At 45.8% G+C, this 24,765-nt stretch overlaps 1 protein-coding gene across 1 annotated transcript in view; it reads left to right on the plus strand.

The window, feature by feature from the left end:
• DPYSL5 (dihydropyrimidinase like 5) overlaps positions 1-24,765 on the plus strand; it is a 191,861-nt gene that overhangs the window by 130,254 nt on the left and 36,842 nt on the right. Inside the window, exons 4-8 of the mRNA XM_089659025.1 lie at positions 570-749; positions 3,690-3,758; positions 7,082-7,126; positions 11,725-11,800; positions 16,166-16,322. Of these exons, the coding sequence (XP_089515151.1) occupies positions 570-749; positions 3,690-3,758; positions 7,082-7,126; positions 11,725-11,800; positions 16,166-16,322 (527 nt within the window). The remainder of the gene's footprint in view (positions 1-569; positions 750-3,689; positions 3,759-7,081; positions 7,127-11,724; positions 11,801-16,165; positions 16,323-24,765) is intronic.

Below are 24,765 nucleotides of genomic sequence, written 5' to 3' on the forward strand. Positions count from 1 at the left end.
ACATCTTGTTTGTTTCATTTCAAATCCATTGTGGTGGTGTATAGAGTCAAAAATGTTAGAATTGTGTCGATGTCCCAATATTTATAGACCTGACTGTATATAGACAGAGTTCTGTGTGTTTTGTAAACACAGAACTCAGTGCTGTGATTGGACGCAGCCGATCAGCAGGTTTCAGCCAAAATCATGGGCTGAAATCTGATGCCAAACTGTGTCCAATCACAGCACGGGTCGGCAGGGGGCGTTTATTCCCCCCCCAAACCTAGAAGAAGGTGACTGTGCCCGTACCTCTTGCAGTGTATTTACTATGAGCGGTCGGCGGGTGGTCGAAGTGTTTGTCTCCAGCTTTGAGGTTTATTTTCCGATCCTAGGATGATCAGATGTGTAGTTCCATGTTCAAGTGCTGAACAGCAGATCAGCATGGCAGCGACCATGTTTGTCTCAGGAACTGTGTCCCGTATAATGTCAGGCAATGCTGGGATGTCAGGCACATTTCTTTGTGGATATTGTTTTGCAGGGTTTGGCCTTGTCATGTATGTCACCTTTTCTCTCCGGTTGTCTCTTTCCTGCAGGTGAAGGCGGAGATGGAGACCTTAGTACGAGAGAAGGGGGTCAACTCCTTCCAGATGTTCATGACCTACAAGGATTTGTATATGCTGCGGGACAACGAGCTCTACCAGGTCTTCCGGCACTGTAAGGACCTGGGGGCCGTAACCCGAGTCCATGCAGAGAACGGGGACTTGGTGTCTGAGGTGAGGACCTGTCATCGGGCAGCATGGAAGTGTCATCCACATCATGTCAGGGAACCAAATCATAGAATATTAGACATTAGATGATGTGTGGTCTGGCTGGATGAAGGGTCCTTTAGGAAGTATTTATCATGGATTCATGGAGCACAGTCTTCCCATTCAGTACATTTTCACCAAGGCATTGCTGTGCTGCTTCAGTCCTACACATGGATCATGAGATCCCCTCATAGTGGGCACAGCAGGTGTACAGAACTGGGAACTCGGCACATGGATGGTGGGAACCCTTCATAACAGACACAGAGTGTATAAAGACCCAGGAACTCAGCACAGGGATGGTGGGAACCCCTCATAATGGGCACAGCAGGTGTACAGACCTGGGAACCCAGCACATGGATGGTGGGAACCCTTCATAATGGACACAGCGGGTGTAAAGACCCGGGAACTCAGCACAGGGATGGTGGGAACCCCTCATAATGGGCACAGCGGGTGTACAGACCCGGGAACTCAGCACAGGGATGGTGGGAACCCCTCATAATGGGCACAGCGGGTGTACAGACCTGGAAACTCAGCACAGGGATGGTGGAAACCCCTCATAATGGGTACAGTGGGTGTACAGACCCGGGAACTCAGCACAGGGGAAATACAACCAGGAACAGGAAACACATCAGCAGGCCGTCCCATCAGGGGGAAGGGCTGCCGGAAACACCCCCCACCAAACACAAGATATATACACAGGGCAGGAAAATACAACCAGGAACAGGAAACATCACATGCCATCCCATAAGGAGGGAAGGGCTGCTGGAAACACCCCCCACCAAACACAAGATATATACACAGGGCGGGGGAATACAACCAGTAACAGAAAACACATCATCAGGCTCTCCCAGCAGGGGGAAGGGCTGCCGGAATCACCCCCCACCAAACACAAGATATATACACAGGGCGGGGAAATACAACCAGGAACAGGAAACACATCATCAGGTCCTCCAAACAGGGGGGAAGGGCTGCCGGAAACACCCCCCCACCAAACACAAGATATATACACAGGGCTGGGGAATACAACCAGGAACAGGAAACACATCAGCAGGCCATCCCATCAGGGGGAAGGGCTGCCGGAAACACCCCCCACCAAACACAAGATATATACACAGGGCGGGGAAATACAACCAGGAACAGGAAACACATCAGCAGGCCGTCCCATCAGGGGGAAGGGCTGCCAGAAACACCCCCCACCAAACACAAGATATATACACAGGGTGGGGAAATACAACCAGGAACAGGAAACACATCACAAGTCATCCCATCAGGAGGGAAGGGCTGCCGGAAACACCCCCCACCAAACCAAGACACAGAACAGTGGGATACACCACCTGGGAGTAGACAATAGGGGAACACATGCATCCCATAATAGTTTGCTGGCAAGCAAGACACAATAGAACAATGGGGCAACCACCTGGCAGTGAACAATGGACAACCCCCCACCTATACATGTCTACACAATATCCAGACAGAGCATCCTGCGCCCCTATCAGGCACAGGGTGGGCTACACATAAGAGGAACAACAGGGGTCCCCTCACCCCCAAAAGTCACTTGCGTCACAGAGCCATACATTTTGTATGCCTCTAATCGCACCGCATCTGCAGCAGAAACGTGCAGGACCCTTTTTTTGGTCCGCGCTAGAATCGGATCTCATGGGTAGTCACACCAATGCAATTCGATTCTGCACATCGCACTGCGTTTTGCGGACCGATTTCGGGGTGTTGTTTAACCTAACATACACACCCGCAGTGGTTCGCATGACGGGGTGTGATTGTGATGCAGTGCGGAATTCACACTGAAAACGCTGCGAATTCCGCACCGTCAGTGTGAACCCGGGCTCAAAGGTTATAACTGCATATTCAATCTTGTCTGAAAAGCAAAAGTGCGCTCAACATGTTCAACTGACTGAAAGAGACAAAAGGACATTGAACAGGATTGTGACCCGGAATAAGAACACAAAAGCTGCAAAAGTGACTGCAGAGCTCAATCTCAGTCTTCACAGTACTCTACAGTCTTCATGGGACTAAGATTGAGCTCTGCAGTCACTTTTGCAGCAGTCCTTTTCTTAATCCGGGTCACAATCCTGCGCAATGTCCTTTTATCTCTTTTGGTCAGTTGATCATGTTGACGGCACTTTTGCTTTTCAAACGTTGTTTTCCCGGAAACTGTATCTGTCGTCATCACCTTTTGATCCTGGACCTCACGACACGGCAAATAAATTGGCGACTTCAGTCACAGAGGCACCAGCTAAGCGGCACCAATAATTTGTCCTCTTTGAAGCTCAGTAAGCTCCGACATGACTCCTTATTACTAGCAGCGCACACAGTGAATGAAGAAAGTGAGGCTTCCCACCTGTTAGCTAGGTGTCTCATCACACAGCAGAAGCAAAAGAATGTTACATCACTTCCGCTTTCAAGGCGTAACATGTCGCTTTCACAGCTGCAAGTCATGCAGTATTTTCGGGGTTTTTTTTGTCCAACCTCTGTCTAGGATCACACTGTAGCAGGTGTTGTATCAGTAACTGTCAGGCATCTGGATCCTTTGTGCCCCTCGGGTTCCATTGGCATGCAGGGCTGGGTGTTTCCAAGCTGCCTTCTATTCTATGATTGGGTCTGGAGAAAAGGCGTGGACTGATTACTGCACATCTCATTGGTCTCTGTAAACTGGCATTATTTTCAGTGAAGAAGACAAGGAGAGTCTGGGAAGTGTGTAAACCGAGCTGAGAGCTCCATCCGCTGGCTGAAAATGAGACTGTAAAATATAGAGGAGATTTAATATTCGCTGGCAAAAAATCGGATTTCATATTTCTTTATTAGCACTAACCTTAATAAGTAATGGAAAAAAAATATATATAAATTCACACTTTGCTTTTATGAACAAGTTCATCTTTTTTTTACTTGCAGGGTGCCAAGGAGACTCTGGATTTGGGAATCAGTGGCCCTGAGGGCATCGAGATTAGCCGACCCGAGGAGGTAAATAAATCTGCCTTCTTCACGTCTATTCCGCTTTTGATGCCAGGAGGACATCTGAAGTCTCTCTATATAGCAGATCTCAGTGGTAACCAATAGATCACCATTGTGAATTCTGAGACTTACCATAATCAACCAGCAGGGGTGAGCTCAGGTATGTTTGAACCCGCCTGAGCTATCCCGCCAGAAAGTTGTCAAAGCAGACAGCCAACCATAGGCAGTGGAGGCACTCCCTGCCCTGCAGCTGCACGTATGCATGGAGCCAAGTGTATGTGCGACTGCGGTGTAACCAGTTACCCAGTTGTTGATGCTGGGTTTGCTACGCCTGCCCAAAACACGTTTGGGTGTGCTACACCTGCCTAAAACTCAATGGGTGTGCTACACCTGCCTAAAACACGTTGGGTGTGCTACACCTGCCTAAAACACGTTGGGTGTGCTACACCTGCCTAAAACATTTTGGATATGCTCCACCTGCCCAACACACAGTGGGTGTGCTACACCTGTCCAACACGCGATGGGTGTGCTACACCTGCCCAACACACGTTGGGTGTGCTACACCTGCCCAACACACGTTGGGTGTGCTACACCTGCCCAACACTTGTTGGGTGTGCTACACCTGCCCAACACGCGTTGGGTGTGCTACACCTGCCCAACACGCGTTGGGTGTGCTACACCTGCCCAACACGCGGTGGGTGTGCTACACCTGCCCAACACGCGGTGGGTGTGCTACACCTGCCCAACACGCGGTGGGTGTACTACACCTGCCCAACACGCGGTGGGTGTGCTACACCTGCCCAACACGCGGTGGGTGTGCTACACCTGCCTAAAACACGTTGGGTGTGCTACACCTGCCCAACAGACGTTGGGTGTGCTACACATGCCTAAAACAACTTGTCCTTGTGCCCTGCTAATGCTACGAATATTAACAGAGGTGTCATTTTACTTTGATTTAAAGTGAAACTCCACCCTGGTAATAGTTGAAATTCTCATATGTAAATGGCTGTAAAAATGTGGCATGCCTGATATTTTTGCTCCCTGCCACACTATACAGCTGGGGAGTGACACCAATATGCATTGCCTGGTGCTCTGGCCTTCCTTTGTCACATCCCAAAGCCTTGCCTGCTGATTGGATTATGAACAAGCATCATGCATCTGATACAGTCCTCCTGAACCTTAAAGAGAACCAGTCACCAATGGGAATCTGTTAGAATATGGTCCCTGGGATTGTGACCTTCTCTTCCTGTTCCTGTCATGCGTAGTATTGGGGTCAGTCAGATGTCAGATGTGCTGCAGGTCGCAGAAAGATATTTAATAGCGATTTTCAGGTCAACAGTACACCCCCCAACAACAATAGACCCCTGCAAGCAACAATAAATCTCCCAGCAACCAATATCAATAAACCCCTTTTCAGCAGTAAATCCATCCCTCTAACATAAGATCCCCCAACAACAATAGATCTCCTAGACAAACAATAGATTCCCCATAACAACAGATCCCTAGTAACAATAGATCCCTGCAAGCAACAATAAATCTCCTAGCAGTCAGTATCAAAAGACCCCTCCCTCAACAGTAGATCCATCACAGCAACATAAGACCCCACGCAACAATAGATCCCCAATCAGCAACAATAGACCTGCTAGGTAAGCAATAGATCCCCTACAACAATAGACCCCTGCAAGTAACAATAAATCTCCCAGCAGCCAGTATCAGTAGACCCCTCCCTCAACAATAAATCCATCCCAGCAACATAGTATCCCCCAGCAACATTAGATCCCCTCTAGCAATAACAGATCCCCAATCAGCAACAATAGACCTCCTAGGCAAACAATAGATTCCCCACAACAATAGACCCATAGTAGCAATAGATCCCTGCAAGCAATAATAAATCTCCTAGCAGTCAGTATCAGTAGACCCCTCCCTCAACAGTAGATCCATCAAAGCAACATAAGACCCCCTCCAGCAAAAACAGATCCCCAATCGGCAGCAATAGACCTCCTGGGCAAACAATAGGTCCCGGGCAATAGACCCCCCTCCACCAATAGACCCCTGCAAGCAACAATATATTTCCCAGCAGCCAGTATCAAAAGACCCCTCCCTCAACAGTAGATCCATCCCAGCAACATAAAACCCCATCGAGAAACAACAGATCCTCAATCAGCAGCAATAGACCTCCTTGGCAAACCATAGATCCCCACAACATAAGACCCCCCAGTAACAATAGACCCTTGCAAACAACAATAAATCACTCAGCAGCCAGCATCAGTAGACTCCTCCCTCAACAGTAGATCCATCCGAGCACCAGAAGACCCCCTCCAGCAACAACAGATCCTCAATCAGCAACAATAGACCTCCTAGGCAAACAAATTCCCCAACAACAATAAATTCCCCAGCAACAATCGACCCCAGCAAGCCAGGATCAATAGACCTCCCAACAGTAGATCCATCTCAGCAATGTAAGACCCCCCCACCACCAACATAAGACCACCCCAGCAACAATAGATCCCCAGTCAGGAACAATAGACCTCCTAAGCAAACAGTAGAACCCATACAACAATAACCCCCCAGTAACAATAGATCCCTGCAAGCAAAATAAATCTCCCACCAGCCAGGATCACTATTCCCCCCTCCTTAACAGTAGATCCATCCCAGCTATATAAGAGCCTCAGAAACAATAGATCCCCAGACAGGAACAATAGACCTCCTAGGCAAACATGAGATCCCCCACAACAATAGACCCTCCAGAAACAATAGACGCCTGCAAGTAACGATAAATCTCCCAACAAATCTCCCTGCATCACCCCATGTTCTTGCTGGAAAAGAAAGCCCTGGAGATGCTGCTGCTTCCGGTGTCATCTATCTGATCACTGGACAAAGAAACAGCAGTATGTTGATTTGCAGGCAGGTGACACTGGAAGTTGCACATATTGAGGTGGTCACCCTTCCTCGTGTCAGGAGTGTGAGTTATAGACTGGCTGAACACAATTGCATAATCTAGTCACCTTTCCGGCTTCCACAGTACATGGGGTGATATCACCCTCCTCCCGGAGACTCTGGGGAGTGCAGAGTCGCACATATCTAGCGGGAAGATGAAGCACAATGCAGGGTCATCTAAGATGTGTCTGGAAGCAGGGAGGACGCCACGGGAGGAAGACAAGAATGCGGAGTAAATGATCTATTCTTCCCCCCAGTGGGGACTGCTGTGCAGCAATTTGGGGGGGGGGGCAACTTGGTTAAGAGGGCCTTACCACTGAGGTGTATGATAAGTTTGCAGAAAGAGGAGACAGTTGTTTGATGTAACATTGATGTTACTTTTATCTTCTATACAGCTGGAAGCAGAGGCCGTTCACAGGGCAATAACCATCGCTAATAGGGTGAGAGCTGTGACCTGCGACCTGTGTGCTGTGTGATGTACCCTATGACCTGTGTGATGTACCCTATGACCTGTGTGTTGTACCCTATGACCTGTGTGTTGTACCCTATGACCTGTGTGCTGTACCCTATGACCTGTGTGCTGTGTGATGTACCCTATGACCTGTGTGCTGTGTGATATACCCTATGACCTGTGTGCTGTGTGCTCTACCCTATGACCTGTGTGCTGTACCCTATGACCTGTGTGCTGTACCCTATGACCTGTGTGCTGTACCCTATGACCTGTGTGCTGTACCCTATGACCTGTGTGCTGTACCCTGTCACCTGTGTGCTGTACCCTATGACCTGTGTGCTGTACCCTATGACCTGTGTGCTGTACCCTATGACCTGCGTGCTGTACCCTATGACCTGTGTGCTGTACCCTATGACCTGTGTGCTGTACCCTATGACCTGCGTGCTGTACCCTATGACCTGTGTGCTGTACCCTGTGACCTGTGTGATGCACCCTATGACCTGTGTGCTGTACCTTATGACCTGTGTGATGTACCCTATGACCTGTGTGCTGTACGCTATGACCTGCGTGCTGTACCCTATGACCTGCGTGCTGTACCCTATCACCTGTGTGCTGTACCCTATCACCTGCGTGCTGTACCCTATCACCTGTGTGCTGTACCCTATGACCTGCGTGCTGTACCCTATGACCTGTGTGATGTACCCTATGACCTGTGTGATGCACTCTATGACCTGTGTGCTGTACCCTATCACCTGTGTGCTGTACCCTATGACCTGTGTGCTGTACCCTGTGACCTGTGTGATGTACCCTATGACCTGTGTGATGTACCCTATGACCTGTGTGCTGTACCCTGTGACCTGTGTGCTGTATCCTGTGACCTGTGTGCTGTATCCTGTGACCTGTGTGATGTACCCTATGACCTGTGTGCTCTATCCTATGACCTGTGTGCTCTATCCTATGACCTGTGTGCTCTATTCTATGACCTGTGTGCTGTTTCTGCTGTACCTTATGACCTGCATGCTGTGTCCCATGACCTGTGTGCTGTATCCCATGGCCTGTGTGCTGTGTCCCATGACCTGTGTGCTCTATTCTATGACCTGTGTGCTGTGGCCCATGACCCTCATTCTGTGGCCTTTGTCCTGCATGCTGTTTCCTGTGTTCCGCATGCTGTGACCTGTAACCTTAATTCTATGCCCTGTGACCCGGGTGTGATGCAGGACCTGTTTATAAAGATTGGCAATATAACTGCTTCTCTACTCCATTCAGCCTGGTCAGCCTTCTATGTTTAAAAGTGTGACCCTGAAGTATTTGTCACACTTAAATGATTCAGATCATCAAACAAATTTTAATATTACACGAAGATAACCCGATTATATACAGAAAACTGTCCATACCTGCCTAACCCTGTGTGAAAAAGTAATTGCCCCCTAAACCTAATAACTGGTTGTGCCACCCTTGGCGGCAACGACTGCAATCAAGTGTTTGTGATAACTGGCAATGAGACTTTCACATCGCTGTGGAGGAATTTTGGTCCACACCTCTGAATTGTTTTAATTCAGCCACGTTGGAGGGCTTTCCTGCACGAATGGCCTGTTTAAGGTCATGCCACAGCATCTCAGTCAGATTTAAGTCCAGACTTTGACTTGGCCACCAACCTTAATTTGGTTTTTTGGAGCCATTCAGAGGTGGACTTGCTGGTTTGTTTCGGATCATTGTGCTGCTGCATAACCGAAGTGCGCTCGAGCTTGAGGTCACGAGCTGATGGCCAGACATTCTCCTTCAGGATTTTCTGGTAAAATTCATGATTCCATCAATTATGGCAAGTCATCCAGGTCCTGAAGCTGTAAAGCTGCCCCAGACCATCACACCACCACCATGTGTGACTGTTGGTATGATGGTCTTTTTCGGAAATGCTAGATGTAATGAAACGCACACCCTCCAAAAAGTTCAACTTTTGTCTCATAAGTCCACAGAATGTTCGCCCAATAGTCTTGGGGATAAACGAGATGTTTTTTGGCAAATAGACGAGCCTTTGTGCTCTTTTTGGTCAGCAGTGGCTTAGGCCTTGAAACTCTCCCATTTTTGTCCAGTCTCTTATTGTTAAATCATGAACACTGGCCTTACCTGAAGCAAGTGAGGCCTGCAGTTCTTTATATGTTGTTCTGGATTCTTTTATGACCTCCAAGAAGAGTAGTCCTTGTGTTCTTGGAGTCATTTTGGTAGGCCAGTCACTCCTGGGAAGGTTCACCACTGTTCCAAGTTTTCTTCATTTGTGGATAATGGCTCTCACCATAGTTTGCTGGAGTCCTGAAGCCTTAGAAATGGCTTTGTAACCCCTTTTCAGACTGATGCATGTCAATTACTTTGTTTCTCATCTGTTTTTGAATTTCTTCAGATCGTGGCATGTGTTGCTTTTTGAGATCTTTTAGCGTGCTTCAATTTGTCAGACAGCTGATTTCTTGATTCAACAGGTCTGGCAGTAATCAGGCCTGGGTGTGGCAAGTGAAATTTAACTCAGCATTCCAAAAAATGTGGTTAATCACAGTTCATTCATGAGATAGCAAGGGGAGGGGGCAATTACTTTTTCACATAGGGTCAGGCAGGTGTGGGCAGCTTTTTTCCCCTAATAAATGTAATCATCGGTTTAAATACTGCATTTAAATTTACTCGTTTTATCTTTGTGTGACATATATGCAGGAAAAAAAAATCAGGGGGCAAACAAATTTTCACAGCACTGTAGGCCACTGAGATCTTGCACGTTTGCTCAGTTTTGCTGTTCATCTGCCTAGGTGCCTCAGATCTCAGTATCGATCCCTCTTCTATGGTCAAGGCCCCTCCCAAGCCTCTGTTGGCCCATCTCTGTGATGGTCAGCCTGCCTAGCCAATAGTGAGGTTTAGGGGACAAGGCCAGACTCTGGACAAGGGAAGCTGAGTTTGTATTGGTATTTGAGAGCACCCATACTAGGACAACGGACCTGACGTGAGGGCATCTGTGATGTCTGCTATATGGTGCCAGCACTGGTTGATATACAGTGGGGAAAATAATTATAACTATTGTGAATAATCGATCCAACAGTTGTCTCCTCACCAAACTTCTTGCTGATGGTCTTGTAGCCCATTCCAGCCTCGTGCAGGTCTACAAGCTTGTCCCTGATGTCCTTTGACTGCTCTTTGATCTTGTCCATGGTGGTGAGGTTTGAATGGAAATAAGAGATTCTGTGGACGAGTTGTCATTAAGAGCACCTTCTTACATTGACAGGACTGATCTGTGTACCACCTGAGCACATAGCCAGTCTGTGGGAGCCAGAATTAATGTTGGGTGGTAGGGGATCAAACACTTATTTTACTCACTGAACTGCAACTCGATTTGTATCGTGTTTTTTTCTGGATTTTTAATTGATATTCTGTCTCCATCATTTAAATACACCTATCATAAAAATTATAGACCCTTCATTTATTTGTAAGTGAGCAAACGTACAAAATCTGGAGGGGATCAAATTATTATTGTCCCTACTGTATAAGTGAGTAGTTCTCATTTCTGTATGTGTCTGTTGTTTTCTGTCTGTGTGTCCTGTACATTGCTCCTTTGTCTAATACAATGGGCCATATTTCTTTTCTTGTCCTCTCGGGATGCACAAGTTGGCCAAACATTCACTGGTGGTGCTGAGTGTTATCTCAAACAGGATTATCAGCCCTGCCCAGTTCGCCCCTCTCCTCTTCTCCCAACATAAGGAGGTGGTGTTCTGTAGTCCACAGAGGTGACCTGGGCAGGGCTGATAATACTGCTTGAGATAACTGCACAGGACTGCACTGGATTTCTAGCAGGTCAACAGGTATTTTTTGCACTTCTCTAACAGAAATGACAAAAGTGAGTCCAAACCAAAAGACATGAACTTATTTTTTTTCTTTTTTTTGGCTCAGATAAGATACATCTGGTAACAACACAATGACAGCATTCTAACCAAAGCCTAATATCTCTATTAGTTTTGGCTGAGCCATTTAGAGGAGACTCTTGCCCAGTATTGGCCTGTTTCCAAATCAACAGGTCACCACTGAGTCTGATACCACCCAGTTTACCATACAGCCTGGTGTACACCATTCGCTATACAGGGGGAGATTTACTAAAACTGGAGCACTCAGAATCAGGTGCAGCCGTGCACGGGAGCCAATCAGCTTCTAACATCAGCTTGTTCAATTACACTCTGACAAATATACCTGGAAGCTGATTGGATTCTACGCAGAGTGTTATCGAACTTTAGAATTAGTCTCCCGAGAGAAGTTTCACCTGAAAAATGTCCTGTAGATCCGTCTCGTCTGTAAATAATCGCACAATTCAGGAATCAGGCAGTTGGGACTCCTGATATGTCTAGTTGTCGGCAGATGGGATTGACCAATGTGCAGATACTCAGGTGAATGAAAAGATTTGCCGTGGGCCAGTTTGGTTTTGGGATGGATTCACTCATCGCTTTTCCCATGGTTTGCCTGTGTCTGTTAATGTAACCTGTTGTGTTGTGGTCCTTCTCAGTCTAACCAGCGTGTGTCTGGCTGTACTAATCTTGTAGCCACCTCTCTGTCTCTGCTTCTCAGACCTTCTGCCCTGTCTACCTGGTGAACATTTCCAGTATGTCAGCAGGTGATGTCATTGCCTCTGCCAAAATGCAAGGTGAGAACCCTCAGATGTGTGTGCGTGTTACCCGATCAATGGTTTACAGATCCAGGACTGTTCAGGATCACACCTGATTACCACAGCCATGCACAGTCACCAGATACATATCCAGATCACACCCATTCACTACGCTTATATCCAAATCACATCTGATCAGCAGACATCTATCCAGATCACATACACTCACTAGACTTCTATCCAGATCACATACACTCACTAGACTTCTATCCAGATCACATACACTCACTAGACTTCCATCCAGATCACATACACTCACTAGACGTCTATCCAGATCACATACACTCACTAGACGTCTATCCAGATCGCATACACTCACTAGACGTCTATCCAGATCGCATACACTCACTAGACTTCTATCCAGATCACATACACTCACTAGACGTCTATCCAGATCGCATACACTCACTAGACGTCTATCCAGATTGCATACACTCACTAGACTTCTATCCAGATCGCATACACTCACTAGACTTCTATCCAGATCGCATACACTCACTAGACGTCTATCCAGATCGCATACACTCACTAGACTTCTATCCAGATCACATACACTCACTAGACGTCTATCCAGATCACATACACTCACTAGACTTCTATCCAGATCACATACACTCACTAGACTTCTATCCAGATCACATACACTCACTAGACTTCTATCCAGATCACATACACTCACTAGACTTCCATCCAGATCACATACACTCACTAGACGTCTATCCAGATCACATACACTCACTAGACTTCCATCCAGGTCACATACACTCACTAGACTTCCATCCAGATCACATACGCTCACTAGACGTCTATCCAGATCACATACGCTCACTAGACTTCCATCCAGATCACATACACTCACTAGACTTCTATCCAGATCACATACACTCACTAGACTTCTATCCAGATCACATACACTCACTAGACTTCTATCCAGATCACATACGCTCACTAGACGTCTATCCAGATCACATACGCTCACTAGACTTCTATCCAGATCACATACACTCACTAGACTTCTATCCAGATCACATACGCTCACTAGACTTCCATCCAGATCACATACCCTCACTAGACGTCTATCCAGATCACATACGCTCACTAGACTTCCATCCAGATCACATACACTCACTAGACTTCTATCCAGATCACATACGCTCACTAGACTTCTATCCAGATCACATACGCTCACTAGACTTCTATCCAGATCACATACGCTCACTAGACTTCTATCCAGATCACATACAGTCACCAGATCACAGCCAATCACCTGTCGTCTATCCATATCACACTCTTATCAGATTTCTATCCAGATCACATCCAATCACCAGACTTACACTATATTGCCAGAAGTATAGGGACGCCTGCCTTTCCACACACATGAACTTTAATGGCATCCCAGTTTTAGTCCATAGGGTTCAATATTGAGTTGGCCCCGCCCTTTGCAGCTATAACAGCTTCAACTCTTCTGGGAAGGCCGTCCACAAGGTTTAGGAGGGTGTCTATGGGAAGGTTGGACCATTCTTCCAGAAGCACATTTGTGAGGTCAGGCACTGATGTTGGGGGAGGAGGCCTGGCTCCTCCTCCTCTGCTCCTCTCCCTCTTTCCATTGGGGTACCCCAAGGCTCTGTCCTTGGTCCCCTCCTTTTCTCTCTCTACACCTCCTCCCTGGGCCAATTGATAACTTCCAATGGCTTCCAATACCACCTCTATGCTGATGACACCCAGATCTATCTCTCCACTCCCCAGCTCACCCCCTCAACCTCCTCACATATCACAAATCTACTGAGTGACATATCAGCATGGATGTCACTCCACTACCTTGAACTCAATCTTTCCAAAACAGATCTAGATATAATTCTGGTGATTGTACGTGATCTAGATATAATTCTGGTGATTGTATGTGATCTAGATATAATGCCTACTACACACAATCAGAAAATGATACAAAAACTACCGCTTTCAAAGCGATTGTATGATAATCTGATCGTTAGAAATCAGCTTTCATCCGAAATTATTTGAAGGGATAAGCACAAAAACATTTTCTCGTACGATACCAGATCGTACAATTTTTGTTTTAATCAGTACAGTTTTCGTCCAAAAATACAATACAAATACAATGCAATACATTACATCACTTCCAAATTTTTATTCTGTCGTAAAAGAATTTCCGTAACTTTAGTAACCTCTTCACTTTCAATATGAGGCTACAAGCAAAAAAAAAAAAAACCTGTCCTTAAGCCTGGTACACGCGATGAGAATATCAGACCAATGATCATCCGTTTTGTTTTTTGTTTTTCATTTTTTGCATGCTAGTCTCATTTCACAAATGAATACGGTACTAAAGTTACAAAAATTCCTGTATGACCAAATACAACTTTGGAAGCGATGTATTGTATTGTATTCTTTCACTTCTGAGCATGCATGGTCTTAGTGTTTTTTCAGATGAATACTGTACTGATTAAAATAAAATCGGAGGTTCTGGTATCGTACGAGAAAAATTTTCATCCCTTCAAATAATTTCGCATGAACTGTCATGATCGGCTCTCGAAAATTATGCACTAACATTCAGATTATCTTATGATCGATTCAAAAGTGGTAGTTTTGCATCCGATTTTCTCGTGTATAATAGGCATAATATCTAGATCACATACAATCATCAGACTTGTGTCCAGATCACACCTATTCACCAAACTCAAAATTAAATCACAGCCAATGCTGGACTCTTATGTAAATCACGCCTAAATCAACAGATCATCATTATGTCTGTTTACTAGTGTTATACAAGATCACACCTAATCACCAGTAATGTGCAGGTTCATACCTGATCACCAATAATATACAAGATTACACCTAATCACCAGTAACATACAAGATCACACCTGATCACCAATAATATACAAGATAACACCCGATTACCAGTAACATACAAGATCACACCTGATCAACAGCAACATGCAGGTACATATCGCCTGTACCATACAAGATCACACCTGATCACCAGCCACATACACATTCATATCCGATCACCAGTAACATACAAGATCACACCTGTTTACCAGCAACATGCAGGTTCATACCCGATCACCAATAATATACAAGATAACACCTGATTACCAGTAACATACAGATTCATACCCGATCACCAGCAACATGCAAGATCACACTTGATCACCAGCAACATATAGATTCATAACTGATCACCTGTAACATGCAAGATCACACTTGATCACCAGCAACATATAGATTCATAACTGATCACCTGTAACATGCAAGATCACACTTGATCACCAGCAACATACACATTCATACCCGATCACCAGTAACATTCAAGATCACACTTGATCACCAGCAACATACACGTTCATACCCGATCACTAGTAACATGCAAGATCACACTTGATCACCAGCAACATACACGTTCATACCCGATCACTAGTAACATGCAAGATCACACTTGATCACCAGCAACATACAGATTCATACCCGATCACCAGTAACATACAAGATCACACCTGATCACCAGCAACATGCAGGTACATATCACCTGTACCATACAAGATCACACCTGATCACCAGCAACATACACATTCATATCCGATCACCAGTAACATACAAGATCACACCTGTTTACCAGCAACATGCAGGTTCATACCCGATCACCAGCAGCATACAAGATCACACATGATTACCAGCAACATACACATTCATACCCGATCACCAGTAACATACAAGATCACACCTGATTACCAGTAATATACATATTCATACCTGATCACCAGTAACATACAAGATCACACCTGAGCACCAGTAACATACAAGATCACACCTGATCACAAGTAACATACAAGATCACACCTGATCACCAGTAACATACAGATTGATACCTGGACACTGCTGTCATGAAGGGTCACACCCAATCATCAGAACTGTATTCAGATCACACCTGAACACTGCTGTTATAATGAGTTAAACTAGATCCTCAATGTCATAGATCATTGCACCAGTCCTACAGGATCACACCTGATTACTAGTGTCATACAAGGTCACACTAAATCACAAGGAGCTGATATCATCTGTGTCATATAGAGTCACACTGATTACTAGCATCATACCATATTACCAGTCATAGAGAATCACATCTGATCACCAGGATCTTACAGGATCTCACCTGATCACAGGTACTGTTCTGGCCTTCAAGTCATCTGTAGGAAGGAACAGTTCCACATATAAGGATCTCATATCATTTTAGTGACCCTGGGTGTGTGGTTTTTGCTATAGATATAATCTGTGTGTCCAGAATGACTTTTGCGTTGTAATAATGAAGAAATCAATTGTAACCTCCAGGAAAGATTGTCTATGGGGAGACCACCACTGCCCACTCTACCCTGAACGGTCTCCACTACTACCACCAGGAGTGGTCACATGCTGCAGCCTACGTCACCATCCCTCCGCTCCGGCTGGACCCCAACACCCCCAACTACCTCATGAGCTTACTGGCCAAGTAAGTGAGGGCATGGTGGCCCTAATCTACCTTCCCTACGTACATAAAAAGTTCTCTTGGTTGTAAATGTAAAGCCACAAAAGATCTCCTTATAGCTGATGTCAGGATTATTTTACGCTAATGAAAGAAAAAGCGTTGTGCTGTCAGGAAAATGTCTAATTCAATATATAGTATATAACAGAATATAGTCCATAACAAACAAATTAAAGTCCTATAAACAAAATATCAAAGTCCACCAAAAGTATGCAAAATCTTCATGCAGCAACTGTGCACCTACCACCAAGTGATTATAATTCTGCTTACCAAATCCTTAGACCCCACAACTGAAGAGGTCTAAATGAGCATTTAAAAGATGACAGATCCCAGATGGATAGCTGGCTCCAGCTCTCTTCCTTTCACAACTCAGCAAGCGTCACTCTCTCATGAATGACATGCCCCAAAAGTGGTCACTGGATTGCTTCTCATATAGCAGTCTCAGCAGAAAAAAAGACATACCATGGAAAAACCAAGGAAATTCCATAGTGAAGTACCCTTTAAAGACATTTATCAATAAACCAAGTGGGTACTCACAAAACAAATAATATGACAGGCATATCCTACAGCACCATCGAATCTCCCGGCAGGCATGATGATGTCACTGCTAAACATTCCTTACGCACGTTTTGTCCAGTGGGATGTCTTCCAACAGAGACTCTGTTGATTCCTTGGAAGACGTCCAGTTGGACGAAACATGCGTAGGGCAGAGTTTAGCGGTGACATCATCACGCCTGCCGGGAGATTCGATGGTGCTGTAGGATATGCTTGTATATAGTATAATTTGTAGAAAAATGTCATGCCTGCCACTTGAAAATGTGTGGCCACATAGTTTTTACCAAAAAAAATATAAAAAGATTCTTTGCCGCATAGTCCGTGGAAAACATCCCCACCTCAAGTCTGTGGATCAATCCTTTCTACACAAAGGGGGAGATTTACTAAAACTGGAGAGTACAAAATCTGGTGCAGCTATGCAAAGTAACCAATCAGCTTCTACCTTCAGCTTCTTCAGTTAAGCTTTGACAATAAAACCTGGAAGCTGATTGGTTTATATGCAGAGCTGCACCAGATTCTGCACACTCTAGTTTTAGTAAATCCCCCCCCTCCCAAAGATATGTTGAAAAACTGCAATCTACAAAATGCCTGGTCACATTGGTTGATTTGTGGTTTTTAATAACCTCCTAACCAGAGGTCTCCAAACTGCGGACCTTTGCTTGCCTTTCTCCAGCCCATTGGGACACTGATCTTCCCACTGATGAGAGAGACTACTCTGCCAACTGATATCACCATATCTCTCACTGATGCCAACAATGGGGCTGTATTCTTCCCAAAGATACCAACGATGGGGCACTATTCCTCCCCCAAACGTGGTGATGTTTTCTCTCACTGATGCCAAGGAAATTCCCAATCCTGCTGGCCACAGTCCGGCCCCCCTAAATTCTGAAGGACCATAAATTGGCCCTTTGTTTAGAAAGTCTGGAGACTCCTGCCCTAAACAATCTCCTGTCCTTCAAATGTCTAGACATTGAACATACTGGAAATTGCATCCTTGGCATGTGAACGAATATTCAGTGTTCTATGTATTACTATGTACTGTGTATATACTGAATATATTTGAGGTTCACCTGTGCCGAGACTATGGACATTAAACGATTTTTCATAATAAGCAGTAGCAGGGATTTCAAGCCCAACTCCATGTTTACGTTCACTTGGGCTAAGCTGGCCTAAACAAACTATTGCCTCTACTAATTGCTGCGACCGTTGTCATCGCTTTATAAAATGTATGTAGTAGCATCAGCTACGTACAGGATAGAGCAACGCATTCCTGCCGCAGTACAAGGACTTCCCATCTGCTGCCGAAACAAAATTGAGTTCTCCAGAGTGTCAGCCCGGGTGTCAAGAAGCCTACAAATGTTGAAGTATCTTCCGGACACTCATTAGAACTGAAGAGGTGGCTTGGAGAAGCTACAAAATATCCTCAACATTACAGAACATTTACCGGCGCCTCGTGGGAAAGGTCCAATCGATCAGGACCTTTCCAATTATGTGACCGCCAATCACAGCGATCACATGACCCTAAACCCTGCCCCCCGACTCCCGGCTTCACAAACCACCTAAAGGGCCTGGAGCAGGGGTGGACTGACCATTTGGAAACTGAGGGCCCGGGGTCAGTAGGGGGCCCCATGAGATGCCCCTGGTACCTTTTTCATAGGCTTTTTTGAGTTTGGGCAAGGACACAGGGGTGCCATGATCCCCTATTGCCCGGAGGCCCCATGAGTTGTCAGCCCGCCCCTGGCCTGGAGGCGTCGGCCACAAGGGGTAGAGTGGAGCTTTAATTACCAACTATACATACCTTCCTGTCATCTTCAGCCAAGTGGCTTCTGGGCACCAATCTCCGACCGTTTTAATTGGCAGGGCCCAGGTGACATCACTATCACGCACTGCAAAAATTGTACGCGTCTACAGAGGCAGACAGGTAGGTAAGAAACTTTCAGGCAGAAGGGACATAGGGCTTGATTTACTAAAGGCAAATAGACTGTGCACTTTTCATGTGCAGTTGCTCCCATTTTCTTTAGTAAATGTGATGTGGTAAAGTTTCACTTTGTAAAGAATACCCAATCAGGTGTAGGGAAAATTAAAAAAAACCAAAAAGTGTTTTGATTGGATGATGGAAATCAGCAAAGCTTTAGCACATTTGCTAAGCTCTGGGGAAAATGAGTACAACTGCAGTTGCAAAGTGCACAGTCTATTTGCCTTTAGTAAATCCATTCCATAGTGTGTCTTTTCTGCATTAAAAATCCTGCTTGCCCCCCTACTTTTCACTGAAAGATCCACTTTAATATGCTTGGTTTCTACCAAATTTGGGAATAGTCTGCACTTTTCTCGCTACCATCCTGACTTCTTTGGAAATTATCTTTATTTAACCTGTACCACCCGACATTATATGGTATATACACTATATTGCCAAAAGTATTGGGCCGCCTGCCTTTCCACTCACATGAACTTTAATGGCCTCCCAGTCTTAGTCCGTAGGGTTCAATATTGAGTTGGCCCCGCCCTTTGCAGCTATAACAGCTTCAGCTCTTCTGGGAAGGCCGTCCACAAGGTTTAGGAGGGTGTCTATGGGAAGGTTGGACCATTCTTCCAGAAGCACATTTGTGAGGTCAGGTACTGATGTCGGGGGAGGAGGCCTGGCTCACAGTCTCCGCTCTAATTCATCCCAAAGGTGTTCTATGGGGTTGAGGTCAGGACTCTGTGCAGGCCAGTCAAGTTCCTCCACCCCAAACTGGCTCCTCCATGTCTTTATGGACCTTGCTTTGTGTACTGGTGTGCAGTCATGTTGGAACAGGAAGAGGCCATCCCCAAACTCTTCCCACAAAGTTGGGAGCATGAAATTGTCCAAAATGTCTTGGTATGCTGATGCCTTAAGAGTTCCCTTTACTGGAACTAGGGGGCCAAGCCCAACCCCTGAAAAACAACCCCACACCATAACCCCCCCTCCAGCAAACTTTACACTTGGCACAGTGCAGTCAGGCAAGTACCATTCTCCTGGCAACCGCCAAACCCAGACACGCCCATCGGATTGCCAGACAAAGAAGCGTGATTGGTTACTCCAGAGAACACATCTCCACTGCTCTAGAGTCCAGTGGTGGCGTGCTTTACACCACTGCATCCGACGCTTTGCATTGCACTTGGTGATGTAAGGCTTGGATGCAGCTGCTCAGCCATGGAAACCCATTCCATGAAGCTCTCTACACACTGTTATTGTGCTCATCTGAAGGCCACACCAAGTTTGGAGGTCTTTAGCTATTGACTCTGCAGACAGTTGGCGACTTCTACGCACTGTGCGCTTCAGCATGCGCTGACCCCGCTCTGTCATGTGACGTGGCCTACCACTTGGTGGCTGAGTTGCTGTTGTTCCCAGTTGCTTCCACTTTGTTATAATCCCACTAACAGTTGAGCGTGGAATATTTAGTAGCCAGGAAATGTCACGGATGGACTTATTGCACAGGTGTCAACCTATCACGGGACCACGCTTGGAGTCACTGAGCTCCTGAGAGCGACCCATTCTTTCACCAATGTTTGTAGAAGCAGTCTGCATGCCTAGGGGCTTGATTGTATACACCTGTGTCCATGGAGGGGATTGGAACACCTGAATCACATGATTTGGAGGGCGGGCCCAATACATTTGGCAATACAGTGTAGTATATGCTATCTACAAATGATGTCCTGAATGAATCCCATGATGAAAGGGGTGCTAATGATGGATTCCGTGTCCTCTGAAGTTACTATATGCCTTAAGCTGGCCTTACAATTTTCCATCTAATATGAGGTCAAACCTAAACACTTTTGATTTGTATGCAATCAGGCAGGCCACTACATAGTTGAAGGTAAATCTAAAGGAAACTGCGTAAGATTGTATAGTGTATGGCTAGCCTTAGTTATATTTCTGTCCTTTTTTAACCTCCCTGATGGTATTCCCGAGTGTAGCTCGGGGTAAAATGTCAGTACCAAAAGCGGTAACCCCGAGCTACACTCGGGCTTACCATGCGGCGCTGCATAGGGAGTCCCTGCAGAGCTTACCTTGTCCTGCGCTCCCGCGATGTGTCCCCTGCGGCGTCCCCGGCCATCTCCTCCGGCCGATGCCGGCATCCGGCTTCTGTGTTTCGGTCCCTGTGATGTCGGGACGTACGAGCGCCGCCAGCGGCGGGAAACTTGAAAATTTAAAAATTTTTTTATTTTTTTCCAAACAAATTTTACATAGTAAAACATTGCTGTATCAAACCATTTCACATACATTTTGTCCCGAGTGCTTTGTCCTGCGCCCTGCCTGCATTTTGTCTGTTCTTTCTGCCTGGAAACTGAGAAACGTCCATGGCGTCCAAAAAGTGTCCCTTTAGGTCAAAATTAGTTTTAGACCGGCTAGAGAACAGCGATAGTAAATCAGAACCACTTGCAGAATTGAGTGATAATGATTCGTGGGGAAAATTCCTCATCAGACACTGAAAACGATTCTGTGACTTTGCTCAGCGATGTGCGAACTTGGCGCTATATTTCAAATTTCAGTGTTTTTGGTTTGATTATATTATTGAATTAAATGTATTATTATTATATTATTATTTGTTATAATTATTAAATTATCATTTATGATTTCATGTTTCAAATTTTATCATACCCGGAATGTTTACTAAACTCTTGTTCGGACAGATTTCAGTGAGTTATTCCTAAAAATTACAGCCTACAATAAAAAAACAACATATTTCCATGCAAAATAATGGTACCGCTTTCAGCACAAAAATCTGAAATAATCATACCGCCAGGGAGGTTAACTGTCTCTTGCCCTTTCCTATACCAGACTTACAGTCAGGTCCATAAATATTGGGACATCAACACAATTCTAACATTTTTGGCTCTATACACCACCACAATGGATTTGAAATGAAATGAACAAGATGTGCTTTAACTGCAGACTGTCAGCTTTAATTTGAGGGTATTTACATCCAAATCAGGTGAACGGTGTTGGAATTACAACAGTTTGCATATGTGCCTCCCATTTGTAAGGGACCAAAAGTAATGGGACAGAATAATAATCATAAATCAAACTTTCACTTTTTAATACTTGGTTGTAAATCCTTTGCAGTCAATTACATCCTGAAGTGTGGAACGCATAGACATCACCAGACGCTGGGTTTCATCCCTGGTGATGCTCTGCCAGGCCTCTACTGCAACTGTCTTCAGTTCCTGCTTGTTCTTGGGGCATTTTCCCTTCAGTTTTGTCTTCAGCAAGTGAAATGCATGCTCAATGGGATTCAGGTCAGGTGATTGACTTGGCCATTGCATAACATTCCACTTCTTTCCCTTAAAAAACTCTTTGGTTGCTTTTGCAGTATGCTTTGGGTCATTGTCCATCTGCACTGTGAAGCGGCGTCCAATGAGTTGTGAAGCATTTGGCTGAATATGAGCAGATAATATTCCCGAAACACTTCAGAATTCATCCTGCTGCTTTTGTCAGCAGTCACATCATCAATAAATACAAGAGAACCAGTTCCATTGGCAGCAATACATGCCCACGCCATGACACTACCACCACCATGCTTCACTGCAGCAGGAACTGAAGAGGGTCTGGTCCCACTCCTATAGGTGGTAGTAGACGTTTGTGCAGGGCAGTGTTTTCCAAACTGTGGCCCCTTCTTAGCCTTTTTCTGGCCAATGGGGCATAATTTCTCCCACAAATATATAGGATTGAGCACTGTTCCTCCCACTGATACCAATGATGGGGCACTATTCCTCCCACTGATACCAATGATGGGGCACTATTCCTCCCACTGATACCAATAATGGGGCACTATTCCTGCTACTGATACCAATGATGGGACACTATTCCTCCCACTGATACCAATGATGGGACACTATTCCTCCCATTGATACCAATGTTGGGGCACTATTCCTCCCACTGATACCAATGATGGGGCACTATTCCTCCCACTGATACCAATGATGGGGCACTATTCCTCCCACTGATACCAATGATGGGGCACTATTCCTCCCACTGATACCAATGATGGGGCACTATTCCTCCCACTGATACCAATGATGGGGCACTATTCCTCCCACTGACACCAATGATGGGGCACTATTCCTCCCACTGATACCAATGATGGGACACTATTCCTCCCACTGATACCAATGATGGGGCACTATTCCTCCCACTGATACCAATGATGGGGCACTATTCCTCCCACTGATACCAATGATGGGGCACTATTCCTCCCACTGACACCAATGATGGGACACTATTCCTCCCACTGATACCAATGATGGGGCACTATTCCTCCCACTGATACCAATAATGGGGCACTATTCCTGCTACTGATACCAATGATGGGACACTATTCCTGCTACTGATACCCATGATGGGACACTATTCCTCCCACTGATACCAATGATGGGACACTATTCCTCCCATTGATACCAATGATGGGGCACTATTCCTCCCACTGATACCAATGATGGGGCACTATTCCTCCCACTGATACCAATGATGGGGCACTATTCCTCCCACTGACACCAATGATGGGGCACTATTCCTCCCACTGATACCAATGATGGGGCACTATTCCTCCCACTGATACCAATGATGGGGCACTATTCCTCCCACTGATACCAATGATGGGGCACTATTCCTCCCACTGATACCAATGATGGGGCACTATTCTTCCCACTGATACCAATGATGGGGCACTATTCCTCCCACTGACACCAATGATGGGGCACTATTCCTCCCACTGACACCAATGATGGGGCACTATTCCTCCCACTGACACCAATGATGGGGCACTATTCCTCCCACTGATACCAATGATGGGGCACTATTCCTCCCATTGATACCAATGATGGGGCACTATTCCTCCCACTGATACCAATGATGGGGCACTATTCCTCCCACTGATACCAATGATGGGGCACTATTCCTCCCACTGATACCAATGATGGGGCACTATTCCTCCCACTGATACCAATGATGGGGCACTATTCCTCCCACTGATACCAATGATGGGGCACTATTCCTCCCACTGATACCAATGATGGGGCACTATTCCTCCCACTGATACCAATGATGGGGCACTATTCCTCCCACTGACACCAATGATGGGGCACTATTCCTCCCACTGACACCAATGATGGGGCACTATTCCTCCCACTGACACCAATGATGGGGCACTATTCCTCCCACTGATACCAATGATGGGGCACTATTCCTCCCACTGATACCAATGATGGGGCACTATTCCTCCCACTGATACCAATGATGGGACACTATTCCTCCCACTGATACCAATGATGGGACACTATTCCTCCCACTGATACCAATGATGGAGCACTATTCCTCCCACTGAGGATCTACATTATGGAAAGAAGGATGGCCTAATATGGGTCTCCGACCTACCCCAAAATATGAGGGGTGAGGGTCTGGTCCCACTCCTATAGGTGGTAGTAGACGTTGGTGCAGGGCAGTGTTTTCCAAACTGTGGCCCCTTAGCCTTTTTCTGGCCAATGGGGCATAATTTCTCCCACAAATATATATGATTGTGCACTATTCCTCCAACAGATACCAATGATGGGGTACTATTCCTCCCACTGATACCAATGATTGGGCACTATTCCTCCCACTGATACCAATGATGGGACACTATTCCTCCCACTGATACCAATGATGGGGCACTATTCCTCCCACTGATACCAATGATGGGACACTATTCCTCCCACTGATACCAATGATGGGGCGCTATTCCTCCCACTGATACCAACGATGGGACACTATTCCTCCCATCAATACCAATGATGGGGCACTATTCCTCCAATTAACACCAATGATGGGGCACTATTCCTTCCACTGACACTAATGATG

The sequence above is a fragment of the Staurois parvus genome, unplaced genomic scaffold (assembly GCF_062004578.1).
Source record: "Staurois parvus isolate SC_StPar_1 unplaced genomic scaffold, SC_StPar_1.0 ptg001130l, whole genome shotgun sequence".
NCBI lineage: Eukaryota > Metazoa > Chordata > Amphibia > Anura > Ranidae > Staurois > Staurois parvus.